At 40.3% G+C, this 23,771-nt stretch overlaps 1 protein-coding gene across 2 annotated transcripts in view; it reads left to right on the top strand.

Annotated features, from left to right (window-relative positions):
- HABP4 (hyaluronan binding protein 4) overlaps window positions 1-23,691 on the top strand; it is a 41,494-nt gene extending 17,803 nt beyond the window's left edge. For both annotated transcript variants that reach the window (XM_063112610.1, XM_063112612.1), the window contains 3 exons: window positions 17,560-17,731; window positions 20,807-20,992; window positions 22,416-23,691. In XM_063112610.1, the coding sequence (XP_062968680.1) occupies window positions 17,560-17,731; window positions 20,807-20,992; window positions 22,416-22,472 (415 nt within the window). In that variant the 3' untranslated portion in view covers window positions 22,473-23,691. The remainder of the gene's footprint in view (window positions 1-17,559; window positions 17,732-20,806; window positions 20,993-22,415) is intronic.
- The last annotated feature ends 80 nt before the right edge of the window (window positions 23,692-23,771 follow it).

The raw sequence follows: 23,771 nt of genomic DNA on the forward strand, positions 1-23,771 counted from the left end.
AAAGAAGGTGCTGCTGCTAGTCTCACACTGCCATGCAGGGTGAGGTTACTTACCTAGGCCACCTTGCCAGTAAGTGCAGAGCCAGGATTTGAACCAGGTACTGTGGTGCAGTAATGCCCTTAACCATAATGAATGGTAGAGGTGGTTCAAGGTGCCATTTAGACCACCTTGCTGTAAGAACTGAAAAGGGGACAAGCTGTTGGTTCTGCAGTTTGAGGAAGAGCTGCCAGGTCACTGAGGATTTCCCTATTCAGGAATATGGGGGCAATAGCTCCCTTCCTTCCTTAAAAATAAAAAATGCTTCATGAAAAGAAAATGTTAAAGAAAGACTAATACAAAATATCTGCAGCGAATTATTTTTAATTGTAATTTATTTCCAAGTATATTTGCTTAAACAATGAAGATTTTTGTGTATGGAAGTTTCTTACACGTTAGGGTGAATTCACTTGTCCCAGTCTAGTGTCTAATTAGCAAAGTTTTATTTCTAGAACCCACTTTCTTTGATTCACTGTACTCTTCCATATATTCAGGTGGAGAGGTATTGCCTGAGTGGAAGTTTGGGCATGCAAATTGTTTTGTGCAGCTGTCTTCTGTCTATGCATGTTTCTCTGCCTTCTTATTCCCTGAGTCTCAAGATTGCACAGAGGTTGAGTGTGGGCTTTGGAGATACAGTGACTGGATTTGAAACTTGGCTCTTCCATTTATTTGCTAGCACTATGACCTGCCTCTGCCTCGATTTTCTTACCTGTAAAATGGAGATGTTAATTATATCTAACTTGTGGGATATCTTGAGATAATTAATATAAAGCATTTTGTTTATTTATTTATTTTTATTTTTTATTTTTTATTTTTTGTCTTTTGTCTTTTTCATGACCGGCACTCAGCCAGTGAGTGCACCGGCCATTCCTATATAGGATCCGAACCCGCGGCGGGAGCGTCGCTGCGCTCCCAGCGCCGCACTCTCCCGAGTGCGCCACGGGGTCGGCCCTAAAGCATTTTGAATAGCATCTGGCACTTAGAAAGCATACAGTAAGTGGTAGCTATTATTATCTCATTTATTTCTAAATAAATGTAACTGTGGTTAAAGCAGTGCAATTTATTCTTTAATTTCACCCATCTAGAAAAAAAAATGTATAATTATCAAATTTGTATACAGTGTTATTCACATTACCACGGATTTGACCACTTCAATATCTGCAAGCAGCTTTGATAGAAAATTCTCTCCCAAGGTTTTTGATAATAAGCCAAGGGCTGTGAAGGTCTTTGAATTACTCAAAAGGGGGCACTAAATCTAGATGGGCAGCAGTTACGATGCTGTGATAGCCACGACATATACACTTGTGTTGGTCCTTCTTGCAATTGGGGGATACATCGCTTCCTGTTGAATATCCAGTCTTTGCTAAAACTACCAGTAAAACTGCATTCAGTGCCAATTCAAATGGGAGATGGAATACGCATCACAGAACTGTCATGATGTGTTTTTGATAATAACTTTTGGTCAATAAGTAATGAAATTAAGGAACCTGCCCTTGGTGATTTTATACTATTCTCAATGTGGCTTGTTGAAACTACAGGTAACAAAGGAGAAGGTATAAGGGGCATCTGTACCTGTATTCCTGAATGAGGTGCAGTTGAGGAAACAGTATCAGGCTGATATTTTTCAAGGAGAGTGTCACTGTAACAAATACTCTGTTCTGAGCTCCACTATTTGCTTTACTTTAGCGGTCTATATATCATTTCAGGGGTTGCATTTCTTATATAACTTGTACTTTTAAAAATCTAGTTCTTTGTTTAGGTATGATGTTCTTTAAAACAAACAAGCAAGCAAACAAACAAAATACCTTGTTAATAACAAGTACTTTTGTGGTCTTAATACAAAATCTGTTCTAATTGAACTTTCTAGAATTTATTAATTTTATTAGGTTGTCTTAGTTATGAAAGAATCCCCAAATTTATAGCATCCAGTTCTGCTGTTTCTTAATTCTGTCATAAGTAAGCTAAAGATGCTCTATGATTCCTTGATATTTCTTTATTTTTAGCTCTGTATGAAAAAAATCATATTATGGGAAAATAAGAATAATATAAAGAACCTCCAAGTAAGTTGTTGCTTAAACTGTCACTACGTCACGGCCGTTCCTGTTTCATGTATGTCTCTACCAACTTCCTCCTCCCTAGGACACCATATATCATTCATAAATATTTCAGAATGTTATATCTAAAAGACTACTTTTTTCAATAACATAACATAACTGGAATACCATTACTCCATCTAAAAATGTTAACAATTCCTTAATATCATTAATATCTAGGAAGTTTGTCAGTTTCCCTGATTGTCTCAAAAACTTTTAAAAACAACTTATTTGCTTGAATTGGTATTGAAATATACATCTCAACTGGTTATGTCTCTTTAAAACAGGCTTATTGAGGTATAATTCACATCCAGTAAGTGGCACATATTTAGTGTGTATGGTTTTACAAGTGTTTTGACGTACATATACATTTTTGAAGCCATTACCACAATCAAAATAATGAGCACATCCTCCACCCCAGGTTCCTTTGTCCCTTTGTAATTCCTCTCTCGCCCCCTTGCCCCCAAGTAGCCAGTGATCTCCTTTCTGTCATTACAGATTAGTTTGCAATTGCTATGATTTTATATAAGTAGAATCATACAGCTTGTGCCTTTTTGTGTGTTCTTTCACTGTAAAGCCATGCACCACATAACGATGTTTCAATGATGGACTGCATGTATGGTGGCATCTGTACCATAAGCCTAGGTGTGTAGCAGGCTGTACCATCTAGGTGTGTAAAGGCACTCCATGTTTACGCAATGATGAAATCGCCTAACATGTTTCTCAGAATGTTTCCCATTGTTAAGCATTGTGTGACTGTTTTGAGATTCATCCATGTTGTTTCATGTTATCAACAGTTCATTCTTTCTTATTGCTGAGTTGTATTTCACTGTGCAGATAGACCACAGGTTGTTTATCCAATTATCTGGTTGTGGTCGTTTGGGTTGTTTCCAACTTTTGCTATAAAGCCGCTACATTTTTATATACAAGTCTTTGTGTGGATATGTGCTTTCATTTTTCCTGAGTAAATACCTAGGAGCGGAATGGTTGGTCTATATGGTAGGTGTATGTTTGACTTTGTAAGAAACTGACAAATTCTTTTACAAAGTGGTTGTACCATTATTATGTTCCCACCAGCAGTAAATGAGAGTTCAGTTCTTCTACATCTTTGTCAACACTTGGTATGGTCAATTATTATAATTTTTAGTCATTATATTAGGTGCATAACTCACCGTAGTTTTTTTTTGTTTGTTTTATTTTTGGCTTCTGGCTGGTACAGAGATCTGAACCCTTGACCTTGGTGCTACAAGGGGGCACTCTAACCAACTGAGCCAACTGGCCAGCCTCACTGTGGTTTTAATTTGCATTTCTCTAATGACTAATGACATTGAGCATCTTTTCATGTGGTTATTTGCCATCTGCATATCTTATTTAATAAAGTATCTGTTGAAATCTTTTGCCAGTTTTGTAATTGAGGGTTATTTTCTTATTGTTTTGAGGGTACATCATATATTCTGAATTCAAGTCCTGTATCAGATGTATGAGTTACAGATATTTTCTCCCAATCTGCAGCCTGTCTTTTCGTTTTCTTTTTTTGTTGTTGTTGTTGTTGAAAGCATTTATTTATTTATTTATTTATTTATTTTTTCCTTAATTTTATTTTGTTGATATACAATGTGGTTGATTATTGTGGCCCATCACCAAAACCCCCCTCCCTCCTCCCTCTCCCCCCTCCCACCCAACAATGTCCTTTCTGTTTGCTTGTCGTATCAACTTCAAGGAATTGTAGTTGTTGTGTCTTCTTCCCCCCGCCCCCCCCGGGGTTTTTGTGTGTGTGTGTGAATTGATTTCTTTATTTTTAGCTCCCACCAATAAGTGAGAACATGTGGTATTTCTCTTTCTGTGCCTGACTTGTTTCACTTAATATAATTTTCTCAAGGTCCATCCATGTTGTTGTAAATGGCAGTATTTCATTCGTTTTTATAGCTGAGTAGTATTCCATTGTGTAGATATACCACATTTTCCGTGTCCACTCATCCGATGATGGACATTTGGGCTGGTTCCAACTCTTGGCTATTGTGAAGAGTGCTGCGATGAACATTGGGGAACAGGTATACCTTCGACTTGATGATTTCCATTCCTCTGGGTATATTCCCAGCAGTAGGATAGCTGGGTCAGATGGCAGATCTATCTGCAATTGTTTGAGGAACCTCCATACCATTTTCCATAGAGGCTGCACCGTTTTGCAGTCCCACCAACAATGTATGGGAGTTCCTTTTTCTCTGCAACCTTGTCAGCATTTATCGTTCAGGGTCTTTTGGATTTTAGCCATCCTAACTGGGGTGAGATGGTATCTCAATGTGGTTTTGATTTGCATTTCCCGGATGCTGAGTGATGTTGAGCATTTTTTCATATGTCTGTTGGCCATTTGTATATCTTCCTTAGAGAAATGCCTGCTTAGCTCTTTTGCCCATTTTTTAATTGGGTTGCTTGTTTTTTCCTTGTAAAATTGTTTGAGTTCCTTATAATATTCTGGATATTAATCCTTTGTCAGATGTATATTTTGCAAATATTTTCTCCCACTCTGTTGGTTGTCTTTTAATTCTGTTAATTGTTTCTTTTGCTGTGCAGAAGCTCTTTAGTTTGATATAATCCCATTTGTTTATTTTTCCTTTGGTTGCCCGTGCTTTTGGGGTCGTATTCATGAAGTCTGTGTCCAGTCCTATTTCCTGAAGTGTCTCTCCTATGCTTTCTTTGAGAAGTTTTATTGTTTCAGGGTGTATGTTTAATTCTTTAATCCACTTTGATTTGAGTTTAGTGTATGGTGAAAGGTGTGGGTCTAGTTTCATTCTCCTGCATATTGATATCCAGTTCTCCCAGCACCATTTGTTAAAGAGGCAGTCTCTTCCCCAGTATATAGGCTTGGTGCCTTTGTCAAAGATCAGATGGCTGTAGGTGTGTGGGTTGATTTCTGCATTCTCTATTCTATTCCATTGATCAGTGTGTCTGTTTTTATGCCAGTGCCATGCTGTTTTGGTTATTATAGCTTTGTAATATAGCTTAAAGTCAGGTAGTGTTATGCCTCCAGCTTTATCTTTTTTGCTCACCGTTGCTTTGGCTATGTGTGGTCTTTTGTTATTCCATATAAATGTCTGGATAGTTCTATTTCTGAGAAAAATGTCATTGGAATTTTGATGGGGATTGCATTAAATTTGTATATCACTTTGGGTAGTATGGACATTTTCACTATGTTGATTCTTCCAATCTAAGAGCATGGGATATCTTTCCATCTTATTGTATCCTCTCTAATTTCTCTCAGCAGTGGTTTGTAGTTCTCATTATAGAGATTTTTCACCTCCTTGGTTAACTCGATTCCTAAGTATTTTATTTTTTTGGTGGCTATTGTAAATGGGCAGGCTTTCTTGATTTCTCGTTCTGCATGTTCACTATTGGAGAATAGAAATGCTACTGATTTTTGTGTGTTGATTTTGTATCCTGCTATTGTGCTGAAATCATTTATCACCTCCAAGAGTTTTTTTGTAGAGGCTTTAGGCTGTTTGATATATAGGATCATGTCATCTGCAAACAGGGACAGTTTGACTTCATCTTTTCCAATCTGGATGCCCTTTATTTCCTTCTCTTCTCTGATTGCTCTGGCTAGTACTTCCAACACTATGTTGAATAGGAGTGGTGAGAGTGGGCATCCTTGTCTAGTTCCTGTTCTTAAAGGAAAAGCTTTCAGCTTTTGCCCATTCAGGATGATATTGGCAGTGGGTTTGGCATATATGGCTTTAATTATGATGAGATACTTTCCCTCTATACCTAACTTATAGTGGGTCTTTGTCATGAATGAGTGCTGTACTTTATCAAATGCTTTTTCAGCATCTATAGAGATGATCATATGGTCCTTGTGTTTGATTTTATTAATATGGTGTATCACATTTATTGATTTGCGTATGTTGAACCAACCTTGCATCCCTGGGATGAATCCCACTTGATCGTGGTGAATAATTTTACGTATGTGTTGCTATATTCTGTTTGCTAGTATTTTATTGAGGATTTTTGCATCTATATTCATCAAGGATATCGGCCTGTAGTTTTCTTTTTTGGTTATATCTTTACCTGGTTTTGGTATCAGGATGATGTTTGCTTCATAGAATGAGTTTGGGAGATTTGCGTCCGTTTCAATCTTTTGGAATAGTTTGTAAAGAATCGGTGTCAATTCCTCTTTGAATGTTTGGTAGAATTCTGCTGTGAATCCATCTGGTCCTGGGCTTTTCTTTGTTGGGAGCCTTCTGATAACAGCTTCAATCTCCTTTATTGTTATTGGTCTGTTCAGATTTTCTACGTCTTCATGGCTCAGTTTTGGGAGCTTGTGTGTGTCCAGAAGTTTATCCATTTCTTCCAGATTTTCAAATTTGTTGGCGTATAGTTGTTTATAGTAGTCTCAAACGATTCCTTGTATTTCAGATGAATCAGTTGTAATATCACCTTTTTCATTTCTAATTTTTGTTATTTGAATCTTCTCTCTTCTTTTTTTTGTTAGCCATGCTAATGGTTTGTCAATTTTATTTATCATTTCAAAAAACCAACTTTTTGATTCATTGATCTTTTGTATTGTTTTTTGGGTTTCAATTTCATTAAGTTCTGCTCTGATCTTAATGATTTCTTTCCGTCTGCCAGCTTTAGGTTTGGATTGTTCTTGTTTTTCTAGATCTTTAAGGTGAAGTGTTAGGTTGTTCACTTGCCATCTTTCCATTCTTCTGAGGTGAGCATTTAATGCAATGAATTTCCCCCTTAATACTGCTTTTGCAGTATCCCACAGGTTTTGGTATGATGTATCATTATTTTCATTAGTTTCAATAAATTTTTTGATTTCCTGCTTGATTTCCTCTTGGACCCATGTGTCATTAAGTAGAATGCTGTTTCATTTCCATGTGCTTGTATAGTTTCCAGAATTTTGTTTATTATTGATTTCTAATTTTAATCCATTGTGGTCTGAGAAAATACGTGGGATAATTCCAACTTTTTTGGATTTGTTGAGACTTGATTTGTGACCTAATATGTGATCTGTCCTGGAGAATGACCCATGTGCTGATGAGAAGAATGAATATTCTGAGGTTGTTGGATGGAATGTTCTGTAGATATCTGCCAAGTCCAATTGGTCTAGAGTCTTGTTTAGATCTTGTGTTTCTCTGCTGATTCTTTGCCTAGATGATCTGTCCCATATTGACAGTGGGGTGTTTAGGTCCCCTGCTATTATGGTATTAGTGTCTATTTCCTTCTTTAGGTCTAATAGAGTTTGTTTTATAAATCTGACTGCTCCAACATTGGGTGTGTACATATTTATGATTGTTATGTCTTCTTGATGGATCTGTCCTTTTATCATTAAGTAGTGTCCCTCATTGTCTCTTTTTATGGTTTTTAGTTTAAAGTCTATTTTGTCAGATATAAGAATAGCTACTCCAGCTCGTTTTTCTTTTCTGTTTGCATGGTAAATCATTTTCCATCCTTTCACTCTTAAGTCTATGTGAGTCTTTGGGGCTGAGGTGGGTCTCTTGAAGGCAGCATATAGTTGGGTCCTCCTTTTTAATCCAGTCAGCCAGTCTGTGTCTTTTGATTGGGGAATTTAAGCCTTTTACATTAAGAGTTGTTATTGAAAAGTGTTGATTTATTCTTAGCATTTTATTGATTGTTGTTTGGTTGTCTTAGGTATCTTTTGTTCCTTGCTTTCTGATTTACTGTTTGTTTTCTGTGTTTGTTGGTTCCTTAGGTTGTAGATAGCCTTTTTGTTTGTTTTCTCTTCATGAATGCCATTTTTATTATACTAGTGGGTTTAGATTTTTCTTGGGTTTTTATGGCAGTGGTAGTTATTTTTCAGGAACCAAACCCAGTACTCCCTTGAGAATTTCTTGTAAGGTTGGTCGTGTGGTAGTGAACTCCCGCAGTTTTTGTTTGTCTGAGAAATATACTATTTGCCCTTCATTTCGGAAGGATAACCTTGCAGGGTAGAGTATTCTTGGCTGACAATGTCTGTCTTTTAGTATTTTGAATATATCATCCCATTCCTTTGTGGCTTTTAGGGTTTGTGATGAAAAGTCTGATGTTACCCTGATTGGGGCTCCCTTATAGGTGATTTGATGCTTCTGTCTTGCAGCTTTTAAGATTCTCTCTTTTTCTTTGAGTTTTGCCAATTTGACTATAACATGTCTTGGAGAAGACCGTTTTTGGTTGAATACATTTGGAGATCGTTGAGCTTCCTGGATCTGAAGATCTGTGATTTTTCCTATACCTGGGAAGTTTTCTGCCACTATTTTGTTGAATATGTTTTCAATGGAATCTCCATTTTCCTCCCCTTCTGGGATACCCAGGACTCAGATATTTGAGCGCTTAAGGTTGTCTGATATCTCTCTCAGATTTTCTTCAATGTCTTTGATTCTGTTTTCCTTTTTTTTTGTCTGCTTGTGTTATTTCAAACAGCCCATCTTCAAGTTCAGAGGTTCTCTCTTCAACTTCGACAAGCCTGCTGGTTAAACTCTCCATTGTGTTTTTTATTTCGCTGAATAACTTCTTCAGTTCGGCAAGTTCTGCTACATTTTTTTTCAGGACATTGATTTCCTTGTACATTTCCTCTTTCAGGTCCTGTATACTTTTCCTCATTTCATCATGATGTCTAGCTGAGTTTTCTTGTATCTCATTCAGTTTCCTTAGAATTATCACTTGACATTCCTTGTCAGTCATTTCAAGGGCTTCTTGTTCTATAGGATCTAGAGCTTGAGATTTATTATCTTTTGGTGGTGTACTTTCTTGATTTTTCGTATTTCTGGTATCTTTTCTTTGATGTTTATTCATTGTGGCAGGGGGTTTCACAGTCCACAGATCAGATGAAATGAGCAGAGTATCTTCTGTTCCACTGGGCAGTCTGGTGAGCACAGCAGGCAGACCGGTCTCTTAGGGTGAGTTGGTGGGAGCAGTTGGCTGGTAAATGTCCTTCCGTCAGGTCAGGTCCTGAGGAGGAGTTGGGTGGGAGGGTGTGCAAATGTGGTCCTTAGGGTCCTGAAGCTTTGGCTTGAGAAGATATTGTTGGGGCGCCTGGGTCTGGAGGGCCCTGATGTTCGGGTGAGGAGGGGCCGCCGCCGCTGCTGCCTCTGCCGGGTGAGGAGGCGGTACCGCTGCTGCCGCTGCCGCCGCCACTCCACTGCCAGGTCCGGTTCCTGCTGCAGCCGCTGAGCCTTTCACGGCAATATCCTCATGGGCCGGTGGCGGGGTGTCTTTGTCCCCCTCACCGGGGGAAGCAGCACGCTTCTCGGAGCGGGGCTTAGGTGATCATGACTATGGCAGAGAATCTAGTCACCAAGCTGCCTTGGATCCCCAGGCAATGTTTCAGGCTCCTTGAGGCCTGGCTTTAGGACTGTTCTTGTGATAGTCTGTTGTCTTTGAGGCAACTCAGAATTCTTTGCAGCCAAAAGAACCTGCAGATCGCTGCTCACTGGAGTCAGTGGCTGCTTACTAGGTGCAAATTGGAGACATCCATACCATTAATCATTGAAATATTGATGTGTGCTGTACTCCTGCCTGGGATTTTTTTCCTATCCCATTCTGAGAATAAACCCAGACCCTAAGTGCTGCTTTGCCTTAGAGGAGAGTTGTATCACTGAGCGTGAGACAAATCTGCTTCTTTGGCTCTTGTTTTCTGGAATCTGAGTTCTCTGAGCAGGGTTTCCTTTAAAGATGTTTCAGGGCTAAATCCAATGCTTGTGCAGGTGTCCCATGAATCAAGCTTCTGGAGTTTTGACTGCAAAATCTTGAAGAATGAAGTGTTGTGTACTTGAACCCATTGGATGAACACGACGTACAACCTAAACACCGGGTTTTATTCAGAGACACACACTGGGTTCATCATCTTCCCTGGTGTGAGAGGCTGGAGTGGCCAGTCGCTGCACATCATGCTCCAGCACATCTATCCGCGCTTCCAACAAGTCTGCTTTTTGCTTTGAATCTTCCAGTCGCTGCATGTCATCCTCCAGGATAACTGTCTGTGCTTCCAACAACTCTGCTTTCTTCTTCAGCTCTTGATCAGTCTCTCCAGTTCTTGTATTCCGGAAAACAGTAGTATTTGTTCCCCAGCTGGTCTGTGCCCACGTGCTCCCTCACTTCCTTTGACAGCACTCTCCACAAGCTTGTGGGAAAAACTCCTTGTAAAGCTTATTTCCAGGTGTCAACTTGATTAGATTAAGGAATGCTGAGAAACCTGGTAAAGCTGTCTTTCTATGAGTGTCCATGAAGGTGTTTCCAGAAGGAGAGCCTCACGTTACAAGATCCACCCTCAATATGAGCAGGAAACATCTAATCTTCTGGGGTCAGTTTCTAAGGCTGGGAAGTCCAAAGTCCATCTGATGGTGGTGACAGTGACCCAGGGGTCCTCACATTGCAAGATGGTGGAAGCAGAGAGAGCAGAGAGCCTTTTCATTTTCTTGACAGTGTCTTTTGAAGAGCAGAAGTTTTAAATTTTGATGAAGTCCAGTTCAGCACTTTCTGCTTTTGTTGATCTTGCTTTTGATGTCACATCTAAGAAATCGTTGTGTAATCCAACATGGCAAAGATTTTCTCCTGTAAGTTTTATAGTTTAAGGTTTTATTTAGGTCTATGATCCATTCTTTTTTAAAAAATTTATATATTTATATAATTTTATGATTCACTTTGAGTTGATTTTTGTATACTGTGTAAGTTATGGATAGAAGTTCTTTTTTTTTTGCAAATGTATATCCACTTATTCCAGCACACTGGAACCCCGTTGTCAAAAATCAGGTGCCCGTGTGTGTGTGCTCTGTTTCTCTACTCTGTATTTCATTCCATTGGCCTGTCTGTTTTTTGCTAACACAGCACTGTCTTGATTACCCTTAAGTCACTTTCAAGCTCTACATTTTTTCTCTCTTTTCTGTGTAATTTATTTGTCGAACAAACTAGGTTATACATCCCAAAGAGTTTCCCAGAGTCAGAATTTTACTGATGGAATCCCTGTGGGCATTGGTGGGCTGGTAAATAGTTAACTTCTGGCTCTCGGGGATGAAAAAGCCCTGATTTGTTACACTTGCGGCTTCCATGCTGTAAATATGAAGGTACTTTAAAAAGTTCATGGAAAGATTCATATGATCTTCTAATTCTATTTTTTCCGTGAATTTTTGAAGTACCCTTGTATTCCCAACATGGCTGTCTGAAACTATCAACACAGCATCACTGGACGCAGAGTTGGGAAGAGATGCGCAATAGTGCCCGATTCTGTAGTGTTTCCACTGTGCAGATACTATAAGCATAAGAACCTCAAGATCATAGATAATAGGGTCATATAATGACATAATTAGGAAGCAGTACGTTGTATGTATTACCTTTGTTTTAAGTATAGTTAATCCTAAGTTTATATAATTTAATTTTTAACAATGGCTACGTTTAACAGCTGGCTCACAAAGCCCCTGAAAATTTAACAGTTGGCTCTTACGAGGTGTTGTGAGACAGTTCCAGCACAGCATTGCTTGCAGAGTGGTTGAGCACGTTTCTCTGTCCCCTATAGTTTCTGTATTTCCTGAAAATTAATAGTGGGAGGCGGGGGTTTGATCAAATCAGATTCAGTTTTTTGGCCACTGATCTTCATGGCCTTGACCCATTGATTCAAATTGGTGATAGTCTAATTGTCATCCCTTCTTCATTTCCCAGCAAGAACGATTCTGTACAGAGAAACTCACCCAGAGCTAGTGATTACACTGAGGTATAAGTTTGTTTAGGAAATGCAGGTCAAATACTTCCTAACTTTTGTTTATCAGTTTGCTGAACAACGAGTTGGTTTCCTCGCATCCTTTAAAGGTGTCAGTTACTTTAAGTGTTATTATGAACTTAGAGATTTAAACACTGATATGCTTCAGTCACTGAGTTTTTATTCTTATGCATGCTTAAACTGACCCATTTTTTGGCTAGAGGGAGGCTTTTCAAGTTGACTCCTGATCCTTTTGACACACTCAGTAGTCTTTGATAGCTTCCTTGCTCTCTGGGAAGACAAGTTGTTTCAGACTCATTGTGCATACTTCCTACCCCACACTTCATACCTCACACTCAGCCAGTTCTCCAAGGAGCCATTTAGAGACCACAGCCTGGGCTGGACTGTATGACGCCTTGTTTATGTAATTTCCTAACAGACTACCAAACTGTTTTCCAAAGTTGTTGTACCATAATTATTTTCCCACAAACGGTAAATGAGAGTTTAGTTCTTCTACATCCTTGTTAACTCTTGGTATGGTCAGTTTTTATAATTTTTAGCCATTATAATTGGTGCATATCTCATTGTGATTTTAATTTTCACTTCCCTAATAACTAACGATGTTGAGCATCTTTTCACATCATTATTTGCCATCCGTATATCTTCTTTAGTAAGCCTGCTTTAACAAAGAACCACTGCCACCAGGTTATTGTTTCTAGGGCATTTATTTTAGTGGATAGAGCTGGGAAATAAACACATAGGCACACACACATAAATATTATAAGATAAAATATGAGTTCATTCAATATTTCTAATTCAAATTTAGGAAACAGGTATTATCTAAACTTTCATACAGTTGTCTCTTCCTTTCTTGCGTTCTCCTAGTTCTCAGTGACATCTCATTATTACTCATTGCTACACATGCAGCAGCCACAAATAACGTTACCAACACTACCTTCAGTATCACGGTTACTGAGAAGTTATGTAGAGGGAAGTGAATAATCAAATTAGTCTTTTAAAATCATTTAAATAGTTTCTGTTCATGGTTATGTCACCATCTTGATAAACATTTAGATGAATTTGAGTCATTTTACTTTCCAATTTTAGAGAGATTGAATTTTAATTTAAATGTCTTATAGTTATGTAAAATATTTGCATGTTTCCAAACTGAATAACATGGTATTTTCAACTAGCTTCTATTCTACTAACATTAATAAAGCAAATGTATTTCACAGGGCCTAGCTTCCAAAGCCCTGTAATTTCAGGTATAGCCTAACTCTTAAAAATGACACATAGGAATGTTCAGCTTGCAAAAGACAGGAAACTTTCCCCAGGCGAAGTCTCTGTTGTAGATAAAGAATTGTAACACAGCAAAATTGCTGGGTCAAAGGGCAGATGTCTTTGGTGCAGGTTAACCTACTGATTAATATGTTGAGAAAGTTGCTTGATTGTTATGTAAACATACTGAGGAAATTGCTGTAGGGAAAAGAGTTTGCTAAGAACAAGCTTTTGTTGGTGGATCGACTTAACCTTTTGCAAATTGCATTATGGAATGTCACTTTGTTTATTTCACTGATGTTACTAGTTTCCATTGTTAAAACTATACTTACCCATAACTCTGCCCATGTCCTTGTGTTCTTCGTAATGATTAAATCAACTGAATTTTCTTGTGAAACTTCCTTGTCTTTACAATAAAAGGGAAAAGCTAACTTTGAATCGGGGCTGTCACATTCAGCTTTCTCCTCCTAAAGGGGAAATTACTGAAGTGCATACATAGTGCTTTGAGTAATCGAGTAATTCTTTTTTACGTCTCCGTTAAACAGGGGGGTGTGTAACATTCTATCCGTGTTTTTAACTGGTTTATATTTCAGGTTTTTGTTGGTTTTTTTAAAGATATGTATGTATATTTCTTTCCCCCCGTTTCTTGAGTGAATGGTAACATACTATACACCTTACCTTGCTTTTTCTCACTATGTGCAGGAGCAGCTCCGTGGCAGTATATAGAGATATTCCTCATTCCTGTCTTAGCTGCTTAATATCCATGTGGCTGTACCATAATTTCCCCACCAAATTCCTCTCTAGATAAGTTTGGCTTGTTTCTAGTATATTGCTATTAAAAAGTCTTAATATATTTTCATAGTTTTGCTAATACATATTTGAGATCTGTGTTTTAATATTAGTACATATTTTCCAACATTTTATTATAAAAGTTTTCAAAATTTTCAAACAGCAAAGTTTGAAGAATTTTACAGTGAACACCTATAATCACCACTTAAACTCTACCATTTATATCTTAATATATTTGTTTTATCACGTATCTATCCATTATCAGTCATCATATACGCTTCCTCCTCCTAAATAGTTCACCATGAATATCATTAAATGGAACTTGATGTTTGCTTACAGTTTTTTCTTTTCTTTCTTTTTTTTTTAATTTATAAAGAAAAGAGGTTTATTTGGCTTACAATTCTGGGACAGCTGCATCTGGCATGGGCCTCAGGCTGCTTCTACTCATGGAAGCCAGAGGGTACAAGTTGATCATGTGGAGAGAGGAAGCAAGAAAGACTACAGTTTTTTCTTCTGATATAAAGTTTATGTACTGTGAAATGTACAAATCTGAAGTGTACAGTCACTGTTTTGACAAATGCATGTACTATTATAGAAACCAAACTCCTATCGATATACAGAACATTACCAGTCACCCTAGAATGTTCCTTCATTTTCCTTCAGAGGCAACCAATGCTTTGATATTTTTTCTTCCATCAGCTTGGTATTTAAAAATCACTGCAGGGCCGAACCCATGGCGCACTCAGGAGAGTGCAGCGCTGGGAGCGCAGCAGTGCTCCCGCCGTGGGTTCGGATCCTATATAAGGATGGCCAGTGTGCTCACTGGCTGAGCGCGGTGTGGCTGGTCACAAAAAGGACAAAAATAAATAAATAAATAAAAATAAAAATAAAAATCACTGCAAATATCTCTATTTGAAATGCTCTATGATTTTCTCTCCTGAGTTTGCTTATATTTTCACATCATTAACCTGTATATTTCTAGAACCTTGAATTACAACAGCCCTTCAGTGAAGGTATAGATTTAATTTCCTCCCTACTCCCCACCTTCTGTTTATTTTTCTTTTAAGCAACTTTATTGAGATAAAATTCTTATACTATACAACTCAGACATTTAAAGTATACAATTCAGTGGTTTGAGATATATTACATTTTTTTTTATATTGTGATAAACTATAAATAACAAAAATTGCTATTTTTATCATTTTAAAATAAACAATTTAGTGATGTCGGCTACATTCACATTGTATGTAAACATCACCACCATACCTCTTCAGAACTTTTCACCGTCCCAAACAGAAGCTCTCTGTACATTACACATTAACGCCCCATTACACCCCCCACCAGCCCCTGGTAACCTCTGTGCTACTCTATGAATTTGCCTATTCTGGGTACCTCATCTCACTTGAATTATTTAATGTTTGTCTTTTTGGATCTGGCTTATTTCACTTAGCATGATGTTTTCAGGTTCATCCATGTTGTAGCATGTGTCATTACCACATTTCTTTCTTTTTTGCATGTTATCTTTTTTTGGTGATAAAATACACATCACATAAAATTTAGTTTTAATCCTTTTAAAGTGTACAATTCAGTGGCATTTAGTCATTGACATTGTTATGCTGCCATCACCAGTATCTAGTTCCAGAATGTTTTCATCACCCCAAAAGGAAACATCATACCCATTAAGCAGTCACCCCCCATCTTCTCTCCCTCCGCCGACTAGCACTGACCTGCTTTCTGTCTCTACGAATTTGCCTCTTCTGAATATTTCATGTAAATGTGTGGCTTATTTCACTTGGCATCATGTTTTCAAGGTTTGTTCATATTGTAACATATTAGTACATTATTTTTTTATTACCAAATAATACAAGTATTCAAAAAAATATATACCATATTTTCATCAGTCAGCAAACATTTAGGTTGTTTCTACTTTCTGGCTGTTATGAATAATGCTACTATGAACATTCGTGTCTTAAGTTTTTATATGGACACATTTTCGTTTCTCTTGGGTATATACCCAGTAGTGAAATTGCTGGGTTAGGGCCGAGCCCGTGGCGCACTCGGTAGCATGCTGCGCTGGCAGCGCGGCGACGCTCCCGCCGCGGGTTCGGATCCTATATAGGAATGGCCAGTGCACTCACTGGCTGAGTGCCGGTCACGAAAAAGACAAAAAAAAAAAAAAAAAAAAAAAAAAAAAGAAATTGCTGGGTTATATGCTAGTTCTGTGTTTCAATTTTTTGAGGAATTGCCAGACTGTTTTCCAAAGTGGCCATGCCATTTACATTCCCCACAGTGTGTGTGGGTTCCAGTTTGTCCACATCCTCACCGACACTTGTTAAATGTCTGTTCGATTGTAGCCATCCTAGTGGGTGTGGAGTGGTGTAACTCACTGCGGTTTCGATTTGCATCTCTGATGGCTAGTGAGTTGCACATCTTAGTGGCTGTTTGTATATCTTCTTTGGAAAAATTCTGTTCGAATACTTGCCTACTTTTTATTTGTCCCAACTGAAGAGGACTGGTATCTAGAATTCATAGAAAGTCCTTTATGTATTCTAAATACAAGTCCCTTATCAGATATATGATTTGTAAATATTTTCTCCCGTTCTGTGGGTTGCCTTTTCATTCCTTGATGGTGTCCTTTGCAGCACAAAAGTTTTAATTTTGATGATGCCCAGTTTGTCTGCTTTTTCTTTTGTTGCTTATGCTCTTGGTGTCATATGGAAAAAACCACCGCCTAATCTGAAGTCATCAAAGTTTGTGCCATGTTTTCTGCTCAGACTTTTACACTTTTAGCTTTTATATTTGTGTGAGGTAGGGGTCCAACTTCATTCTTTCGCAAGTGGATATCCAGTTGTCCCAGCATCACTTGTTGAAAAGACTTTTCTTCTGAATTGTCTTTGGTACCTTGGTCAAAAAAAAATCAAATTGACCGTAAATGTGAGGGTTTATTTCTGGACTGTGAATTGTTTTATTGATCTATATATATCTGTCTTCTGTTCTCTTTTTAAAACTTACTAATTTAAAGAGGATATTTACAAAAGTATGCATTTGTGACCCATTGTTTTAAAACTTCTATTTATGGCTTCCTGTATTTTGTTTCAATAGCTTCTCCCATTTTTTTCCACAATTATCTCTTTTTGTCTGTAAAGCTGTCTGCAAGGGAGTGCCCATGGCAAAGGGTAACGTTGATAGTGCCCGTGGCAAAGGGTAATGTTGATAGTGCCCGTGGCAAAGGGTAACGTTGATAGTGCCCGTGGCAAAGTAACGCTGATGTCACTGGGGACGTTGATGCTCCCATTTTTCAAAGACTGCTTTGAACACAGGACGTATCTTCAGTTGGCAACGATGACATAAAATGATGAAAGTAAAAGACGGAGTTTTATGATTCAGAGATTTTCCTACCTTATTTACATTTGAGATGTAGTACCACAGAAGTATGTTAAGCTAATGGTTATAACTTTTTCTTCAGTAAGGTAGACATTTCAGTTCCATCAAAAATTATGATTATATGGGCTGAGCCCGTGGCGCACTCGGGAGAGTGCGGCGCTGGGAGCGCAGCAACGCTCCCGCCGTGGGTTCGGATCCTATATAGGAATGGCCGGTGCACTTACTGGCTGAGTGCCGGTCACGAAAAAGACAAAAAAAAAAAAAAAAAATTATGATTATATGTCTTTATAGAGTTCCTGAGTTGGAGGTGGAAGAAGAAACTCAAGTTCAAGAGATGACCTTAGATGAGTGGAAAAATCTTCAAGAACAGACCAGACCAAAGCCTGAGTTTAACATCCGGAAACCAGAATCCACTGTTCCTTCCAAAGCAGTGGTGATTCACAAGTCAAAATACAGAGATGATGTAAGCATTACACTTTGTACGTAGAGGTGATCTTTACTTTTCCCTTATTAGAAACAAAGTGGACCTTCCCACTACTTCTTTGAAAGTGGAACTTTAAGGTTGGCATTCTTTCTGCCAATCAGAGATGATGTATGCCTAATTTTATTGTCTCTTTATTGCTCATGAAGAAAAGGAATTGAAACATGATGTGTTGACACTTAAGTACAAAGCAGTTAGAGAGACGCGGTGCCTTTTCTGCTCACCTTGGAACTGTGCTGAGATTGTACGAATCCTGTACATTAACTGTATTTCATTTTTGTCTCTCAAGTGAGAGACACACATTCCTGCACGATGCCATTTCAAAGGATAGCTACTCTGTATTTTCATGGTTAGATTACCTTCAGCTCTAATTCTTAATAAGAGCATTTCATTGGGAGTAGTTGATCATTTTAAGCTATGGTTGGGGTCTATGTACTATGATGCCTCTCTCATGTTATTTCAGCAGCTTGCTCCCTCTGCCTGGCTGTAGAAGCTGCAGAAGAAAGCCCTGAATTGCCTGACAGCATGCTCAGGCACCACGACACCACGTGGCCGTGCCATGGGGTTCCTGTGTGTGTGTGAGCCTTATTTTTCAAGGTTTACATTCAGCTTTTTGTCAGGGAAATATCTACCAGCATGTATTAAGGACGACCATGGGTCATTCAGTCATATTCTCTGTAAGCTGCTGAACATAGGGTACACTGAAGCATTCTAATTGTAGGACTAGAATTTGTGTCATTCAGTCACAGCTTGATGCTGGTCACTGTTCAGATGGTGGTGAGGAGCACCCTTCCTGCTGTGCATTATTAATTGATTTTCAGTTTGAAGCTCGGGAATTTTATACTGTGTAGGTTTGTCTGTGTTCCCATTTACACTTTGGCTAGTTGCGTTCTTTGAGTGAATACTTAAATTAGAGGGTCATTTCTGAGACATAGTCCCCTCCTACCCTCTTTTGGTTTGTCCAAGCTCTAAGTTTTGAGCTGTTCTACTAGAAATGGCTTTTTTTTTTTAAGGACGCCAGAGCTTTATTCTCTTGGAAATCTCTGTGAGGTTTTCTGCAAGTCCATTCGCTTGCTGGGTTGGGTCGTTACCTGTCAACTTTCCTGGTTCTTTTTTGTTCTAGGCATTGTAAGTGAACCTTTGACTCAAACAAATGTGCTGTCAGGATGTGAAATGTGCAGCTGACATGTTAGGTAAAAATAGAAGCTGCTCTTCCTTAATCCACATCAGATTCACCCTCCCTGGCTCAAGGTCTGCTGGAATATTTGAAGCAACTGGGTTAGCTGAGTCATCGAGCTTGGTCTCAGTAAAGCACACATCTTTGGTCCTTGTTAATCTTATGGCATTGAAGATTTTAGCCAGGAGTTGTTCTTAAAGCAACATAAGCCCTATCTTGGGGTCATTAGTTTACTTTGTTCTGGGCACCCTAGGAGACAAAAGCACTAGAATAATACCTCGTTTATGCAGAACTTTGTTATCTGCAAAATTCAGACCTATAGCAATCCCATGAAGTGAGCGGGGTAGTTAAAGCGCTTTGGCCAGGGCCAGACAGAGCTAGGAGTGGACCCTGGCTCTTGGACAACAGTCTGCTCCTCGTCCCACTGCACAGCATCTGTTGTGGTGGAGGCGGTGGCAGCAGGGTTTAGCAGGCAGACCTCACCAGCCACTTCCCACTGGAGTTCACTGGCGGCCAGTCGTCTCCTAAACAAGGCAATAGTTTTTTATTTTGCCTCTTCCTATTTTGTGTGTGCTTATCTTTTTACCAGAGTGCCAGTGCTCCTGAATTGTTCTTTCCTTCGCCATTTAGCTTCAAGGGTCCATCTATCTAAAGCCCCTGCATTATTTTAATCAGAAACTTTGCAGGGCACACAAATGTTAAACAGGAAACTTGCAGTGAACATATGGCCAAAAGGGTCAATGTGCTCATGACATTATAGCACTTAGGAGATTGGCATGTGTTCTTTTCTGTAGGTTTGTATTTTACTTACAATGATTTTTTTGTTTGTTTGTTTTATCCATTATTGAGTTGAAGCCAAATCAAATCTAGATAAGATTTAATCTAGTTTTCTTTTAATAAGATATAGAATTTATTTGACCTCTTAAAATGTAGTCTCTCAAAGAATTTTAACTAAAGCAGTTCTTGAAAAGTAGTTTGAAGGCTGGCTGGTTAGCTCAGTTGGTTACAGCAAGGTGTTATGATACCAAGGTCACTGGTACAGATCCCTGAACTACCAGCTGCCCCCCCCCCCAAAAAAACAAACAAACAAAAACCCAGCTTGATTTCTTTGTGCAGCAGTGATAGCAACACTCAGGTAACTATTCTCTGTTGTTTTACAAAATTTCTATATATTTTGAATCAGAGTTGTTTATTGTAAATAATGCAGTTTTTAACAAACAGTATTTGTGTAGTCAGCACCCACGTTGAAAGAATTTCTCCATCAAATTCTATTTTAGGAAGGTGGTATTTCCTCATTTATCAAAGCAGCATTTTTGAACAAATAAATATTCAGGAACTAAAGCTTTTAAATCTCAGCAAAATACATTTAGGTATACAGGGTTACCTCAAAAAGTTCATGGAAAGGTTCATATTATCTTTTTTTTTTTTGGGTGGCTGGCCAGTATGGGGATCCGAACCCTTGACCTTGGTGTTACCAACACCGACCTGAGCTAACCGGCCAGGCCTTTGTACTATCTCTTAACTCTATTTTTCCGCACACTTTTTGAAATGCCCTCCTAAACATTTATGTTGATTGCTGTTAGTCTTATCTCTTAACCTGCTAAACTGTAGAAATTCGGTCTCACTCAGAATAATAGAAAGTTCAGAGTTGTTTGGATTAAGGCTGTCACTGCAAGAATGGTGACTGAAATGTACACAACTCACTATTAGAAACAGGACAGCACTGCCGTCTTCCTTTGTCCAGCCCTGCAGCCAGAGGCCTGGGGACCCTGAAGGCACTGTGGCTCCTGCAGCATTCACAGCGGCGTGTCCTAGGACACTGAGACTAATGGGTGTCCGTGGGAGATGGCTGTGCATTTGATGCTGTGACTGTGTTTCAGATGGTAAAGGATGACTGTGAGGAGGATTCCCACGTTTTCCGGAAAGCTGCCAATGACATCACATCCCAGCTGGAGATTAATTTTGGTAGCCTCCCTCGTCCTGGGCGTGGAGCCAGAGGTGGTACCCGGGGAGGCCGGGGAAGGACCAGAAGGGCAGAGAACTATGGACCCAGAACAGAGGTGGTGGTAGGTATTTGTTTTATTTATAAATGCTGGGTGGTTTGCTGAAGGAAGTGAGAGGACAAGACTGCCCTGGGCCCACAGTGGTCTAATTTTGGAGGTTCATCAGTTTCTGCAGTTGCTTCCTCCTCTTGCTAGTGTGGGTCTGATGCTGGGGTATTTGGAATGGTGAGTCCTTCCTCAGGCTCCAAGGCTCTTTGTGACTGGCCTGCCACAGGCCCACCTTGCCCTGCCCTACCCACTCCGCAGCCAGCGTGGCTGCCTGTCCAGCTCTTCCAGATGCTTCCGCTTAGCGCCTGTGGGTCTTTGAGCAAAGGATTTTTTCTTTGAAGCATTATCTCCATTTGCAATTGTGTTTGCACTGGTGTAGTTATTGGTTTCTCTCCAGTGGACAGAAACGACGTCTGCCGTCGCTCATTACTGGTTTCCCCAGTGTCAAGCACAATGCTTAGAGGGTAACAGGTACTTCATAAATGTTTTATGAACATAGCAGGAGTTGGGCACGAGGCCTTGTGGCCAGCACGGGCCAACCTGCCTCCTCCTGGGGAGGGAGCAGGAGCAGACCCTCTCTGTGGTGGTCGTGGAATGTTCCTTTTGCTGTCAGATCACCGCGCCCTGAGCAGCACAGGAAGCCCCTGGAGGAAGTGCGTGCTTAAGCAGAGCAAAAACACAACTATCTTTTTTTCTGGGTACATTTGGGACCAGGTTGGAAAAGTGATGTGTTCTGGGAATAGAAAATGTACATTCACTCCTTTCAAATAGCAGTGCTCCAGCCACCTGCAGAGGGGGGAGTATGCCAAGACCACTCGGTGACCTGGCCCCACCGGCCTCTCCACCGGGGCCATCCTGCCACTCACCTGTGCTCAGAACCACTGGGCTCAGGTCACTGTTCTCTTTGCTCCTCTGCTGAGGCTTCTCAGGAAGAACTTCTGTTCTGGAACACTGTGCCTGACTGCGATGTCCACGTTGCCGCCACGTTACATTGGACATGGGCCCCCAACTCCCAGGACGTCGCTCCTGAAGTCCCTGACTTGCCATCCCCTGTGTCTCCCCAGCGCTGCCTGTGAGCTCCCCAGGACAGGAGCTGGCTGCGTTCCTCCCCGTGTCCTGGTGCCGGCACGCAGCAGACATTCTGTGTTTACTGGATGAAGGAAGTGCTTCTGCAGGGAAAGCGGGGCAGCGCTGGCCCTTTCCCTGGCGGAGGAGGCAGGAGGCAGGTCTGCAGGGCAGCGACACCGTCCCTGGTTTGTGTTCTAAGGCTGGCCCGTGACTCTCCTCTTCCCGCCTGGGCCTGCCTCCCGTTGGTGCCAGGCCCTGGTTCCTCCCTGGGCGAGAACAGCCAGCATGTTCCACACAGTGGGCTGCCCTGTGCCTGCCACATCAGCAATGGGTGAAATGGCTGTTTCAAACCTGTCCTTTTTTCCTTTAGATACAAGACATTGCTCCCAACCCAGATGACCCCGAAGACTTCCCTGCTCTGGCTTGAAAGAGCCCTGTTTCCCTGGCAACTTGGACAGCACTGGAGGACCTGTGAAGAGACTTTTCTTGCTGTGGGAAGAGTGAGACTCAGAACAATAGATGTCGCTTTTCCCATGTCGTGTGAATTTGTTGCACTTTTTGGGTCTGAGGGGTGTGGGGTAAAGGGGTTTCTCCAGGTGCTCTCGAGAAAGCACTGCTTGCCAGGGGGTCAGTCCAGCACTTTCCCAAGAAGAAGAATGCTATTTTTTTACTTAAGGAATTCCAAGTGAAGTTCAGGAATAATGTTTAAATGTGTACATAGAGACTTATTGAATACTCCACAAAAGCACGGAAAGATGAGGTGTGAAACATGGTCTGTGGAGGCTTGTTGGTAGATGTTGGAAGTGTTAGAGGAAATACATAGGACTTGAACTATTAGTTTAAAGCAGTCACAGCCTCGCTTTAGAGAGCAGGAAATTAAAATGCATTTGTATTTACTGTTTACTTGTACATGTTAGTCTCACTTTCTCCTGGAAACGAATAATCTTAAACAGTTATTGTGTAGCCACTGGTCACCGCTCTGCGGCAAAGAGTTAGAGAAAGTGTTGATTTTCAATGCTGATTTAAACTGCCTCGTGGTTTCTGTGTGTTAAGTAAACACACGCGCACGCACACACACACATGCAGTATATATGTGCATATTTAGTGTTTGGGTGGTTTTATGATGAGAAGTATATGATTTTTAAAATGTTATTTAACCCACCAAATGAAAAGGGATCCTGGCAAAAAAACACCACCGTATCCTTTTCTCCCTCAAAACTAGTGTCAGAATTCAGCAGCTGTGTACACAAAGGCCCTCTGTCCTTGTCCTGGGCAAGACTTGCAAATGACTAGGACTGCTGAACACTTGTGTGCAGGTTTTCTCATTTGGTCCCTGCCCCCGTTCTAGAGTCCCACCCTCAACAGCAGAGGTGACACCCAGGGCCCATGTTACCCACAGAGCCCACGAAGTGCCGAGAGGAGCACCTGGAGGGGCAGGGGTCGGGCGGCTGCAACAGCTGCTGGGAGTGGGGCGCTGCCCCCCGCTTCACTGGGGAACGTGGGGAGCGCTCGCCTGTTGTCACACAGTGAGCATGCTTGTGATGGCATTGGAGACTCCCGGGATCTGTACTTCTCCCCAGTCCGCTCCACTGTCGAGGGTGGCTCTCCATGAAACTCAAGTGCAAATAAAGGTTGGTTTCCCTCCACCTTGTGTATAGAAACAGAATCCTTCTGGTCATACCCGGTCACGGTGGGAAGGAGTCACGATCTTGTTGAAGAATCAAAG

The sequence above is a fragment of the Cynocephalus volans genome, chromosome 10 (genome assembly GCF_027409185.1).
Source record: "Cynocephalus volans isolate mCynVol1 chromosome 10, mCynVol1.pri, whole genome shotgun sequence".
Taxonomy (NCBI): domain Eukaryota; kingdom Metazoa; phylum Chordata; class Mammalia; order Dermoptera; family Cynocephalidae; genus Cynocephalus; species Cynocephalus volans.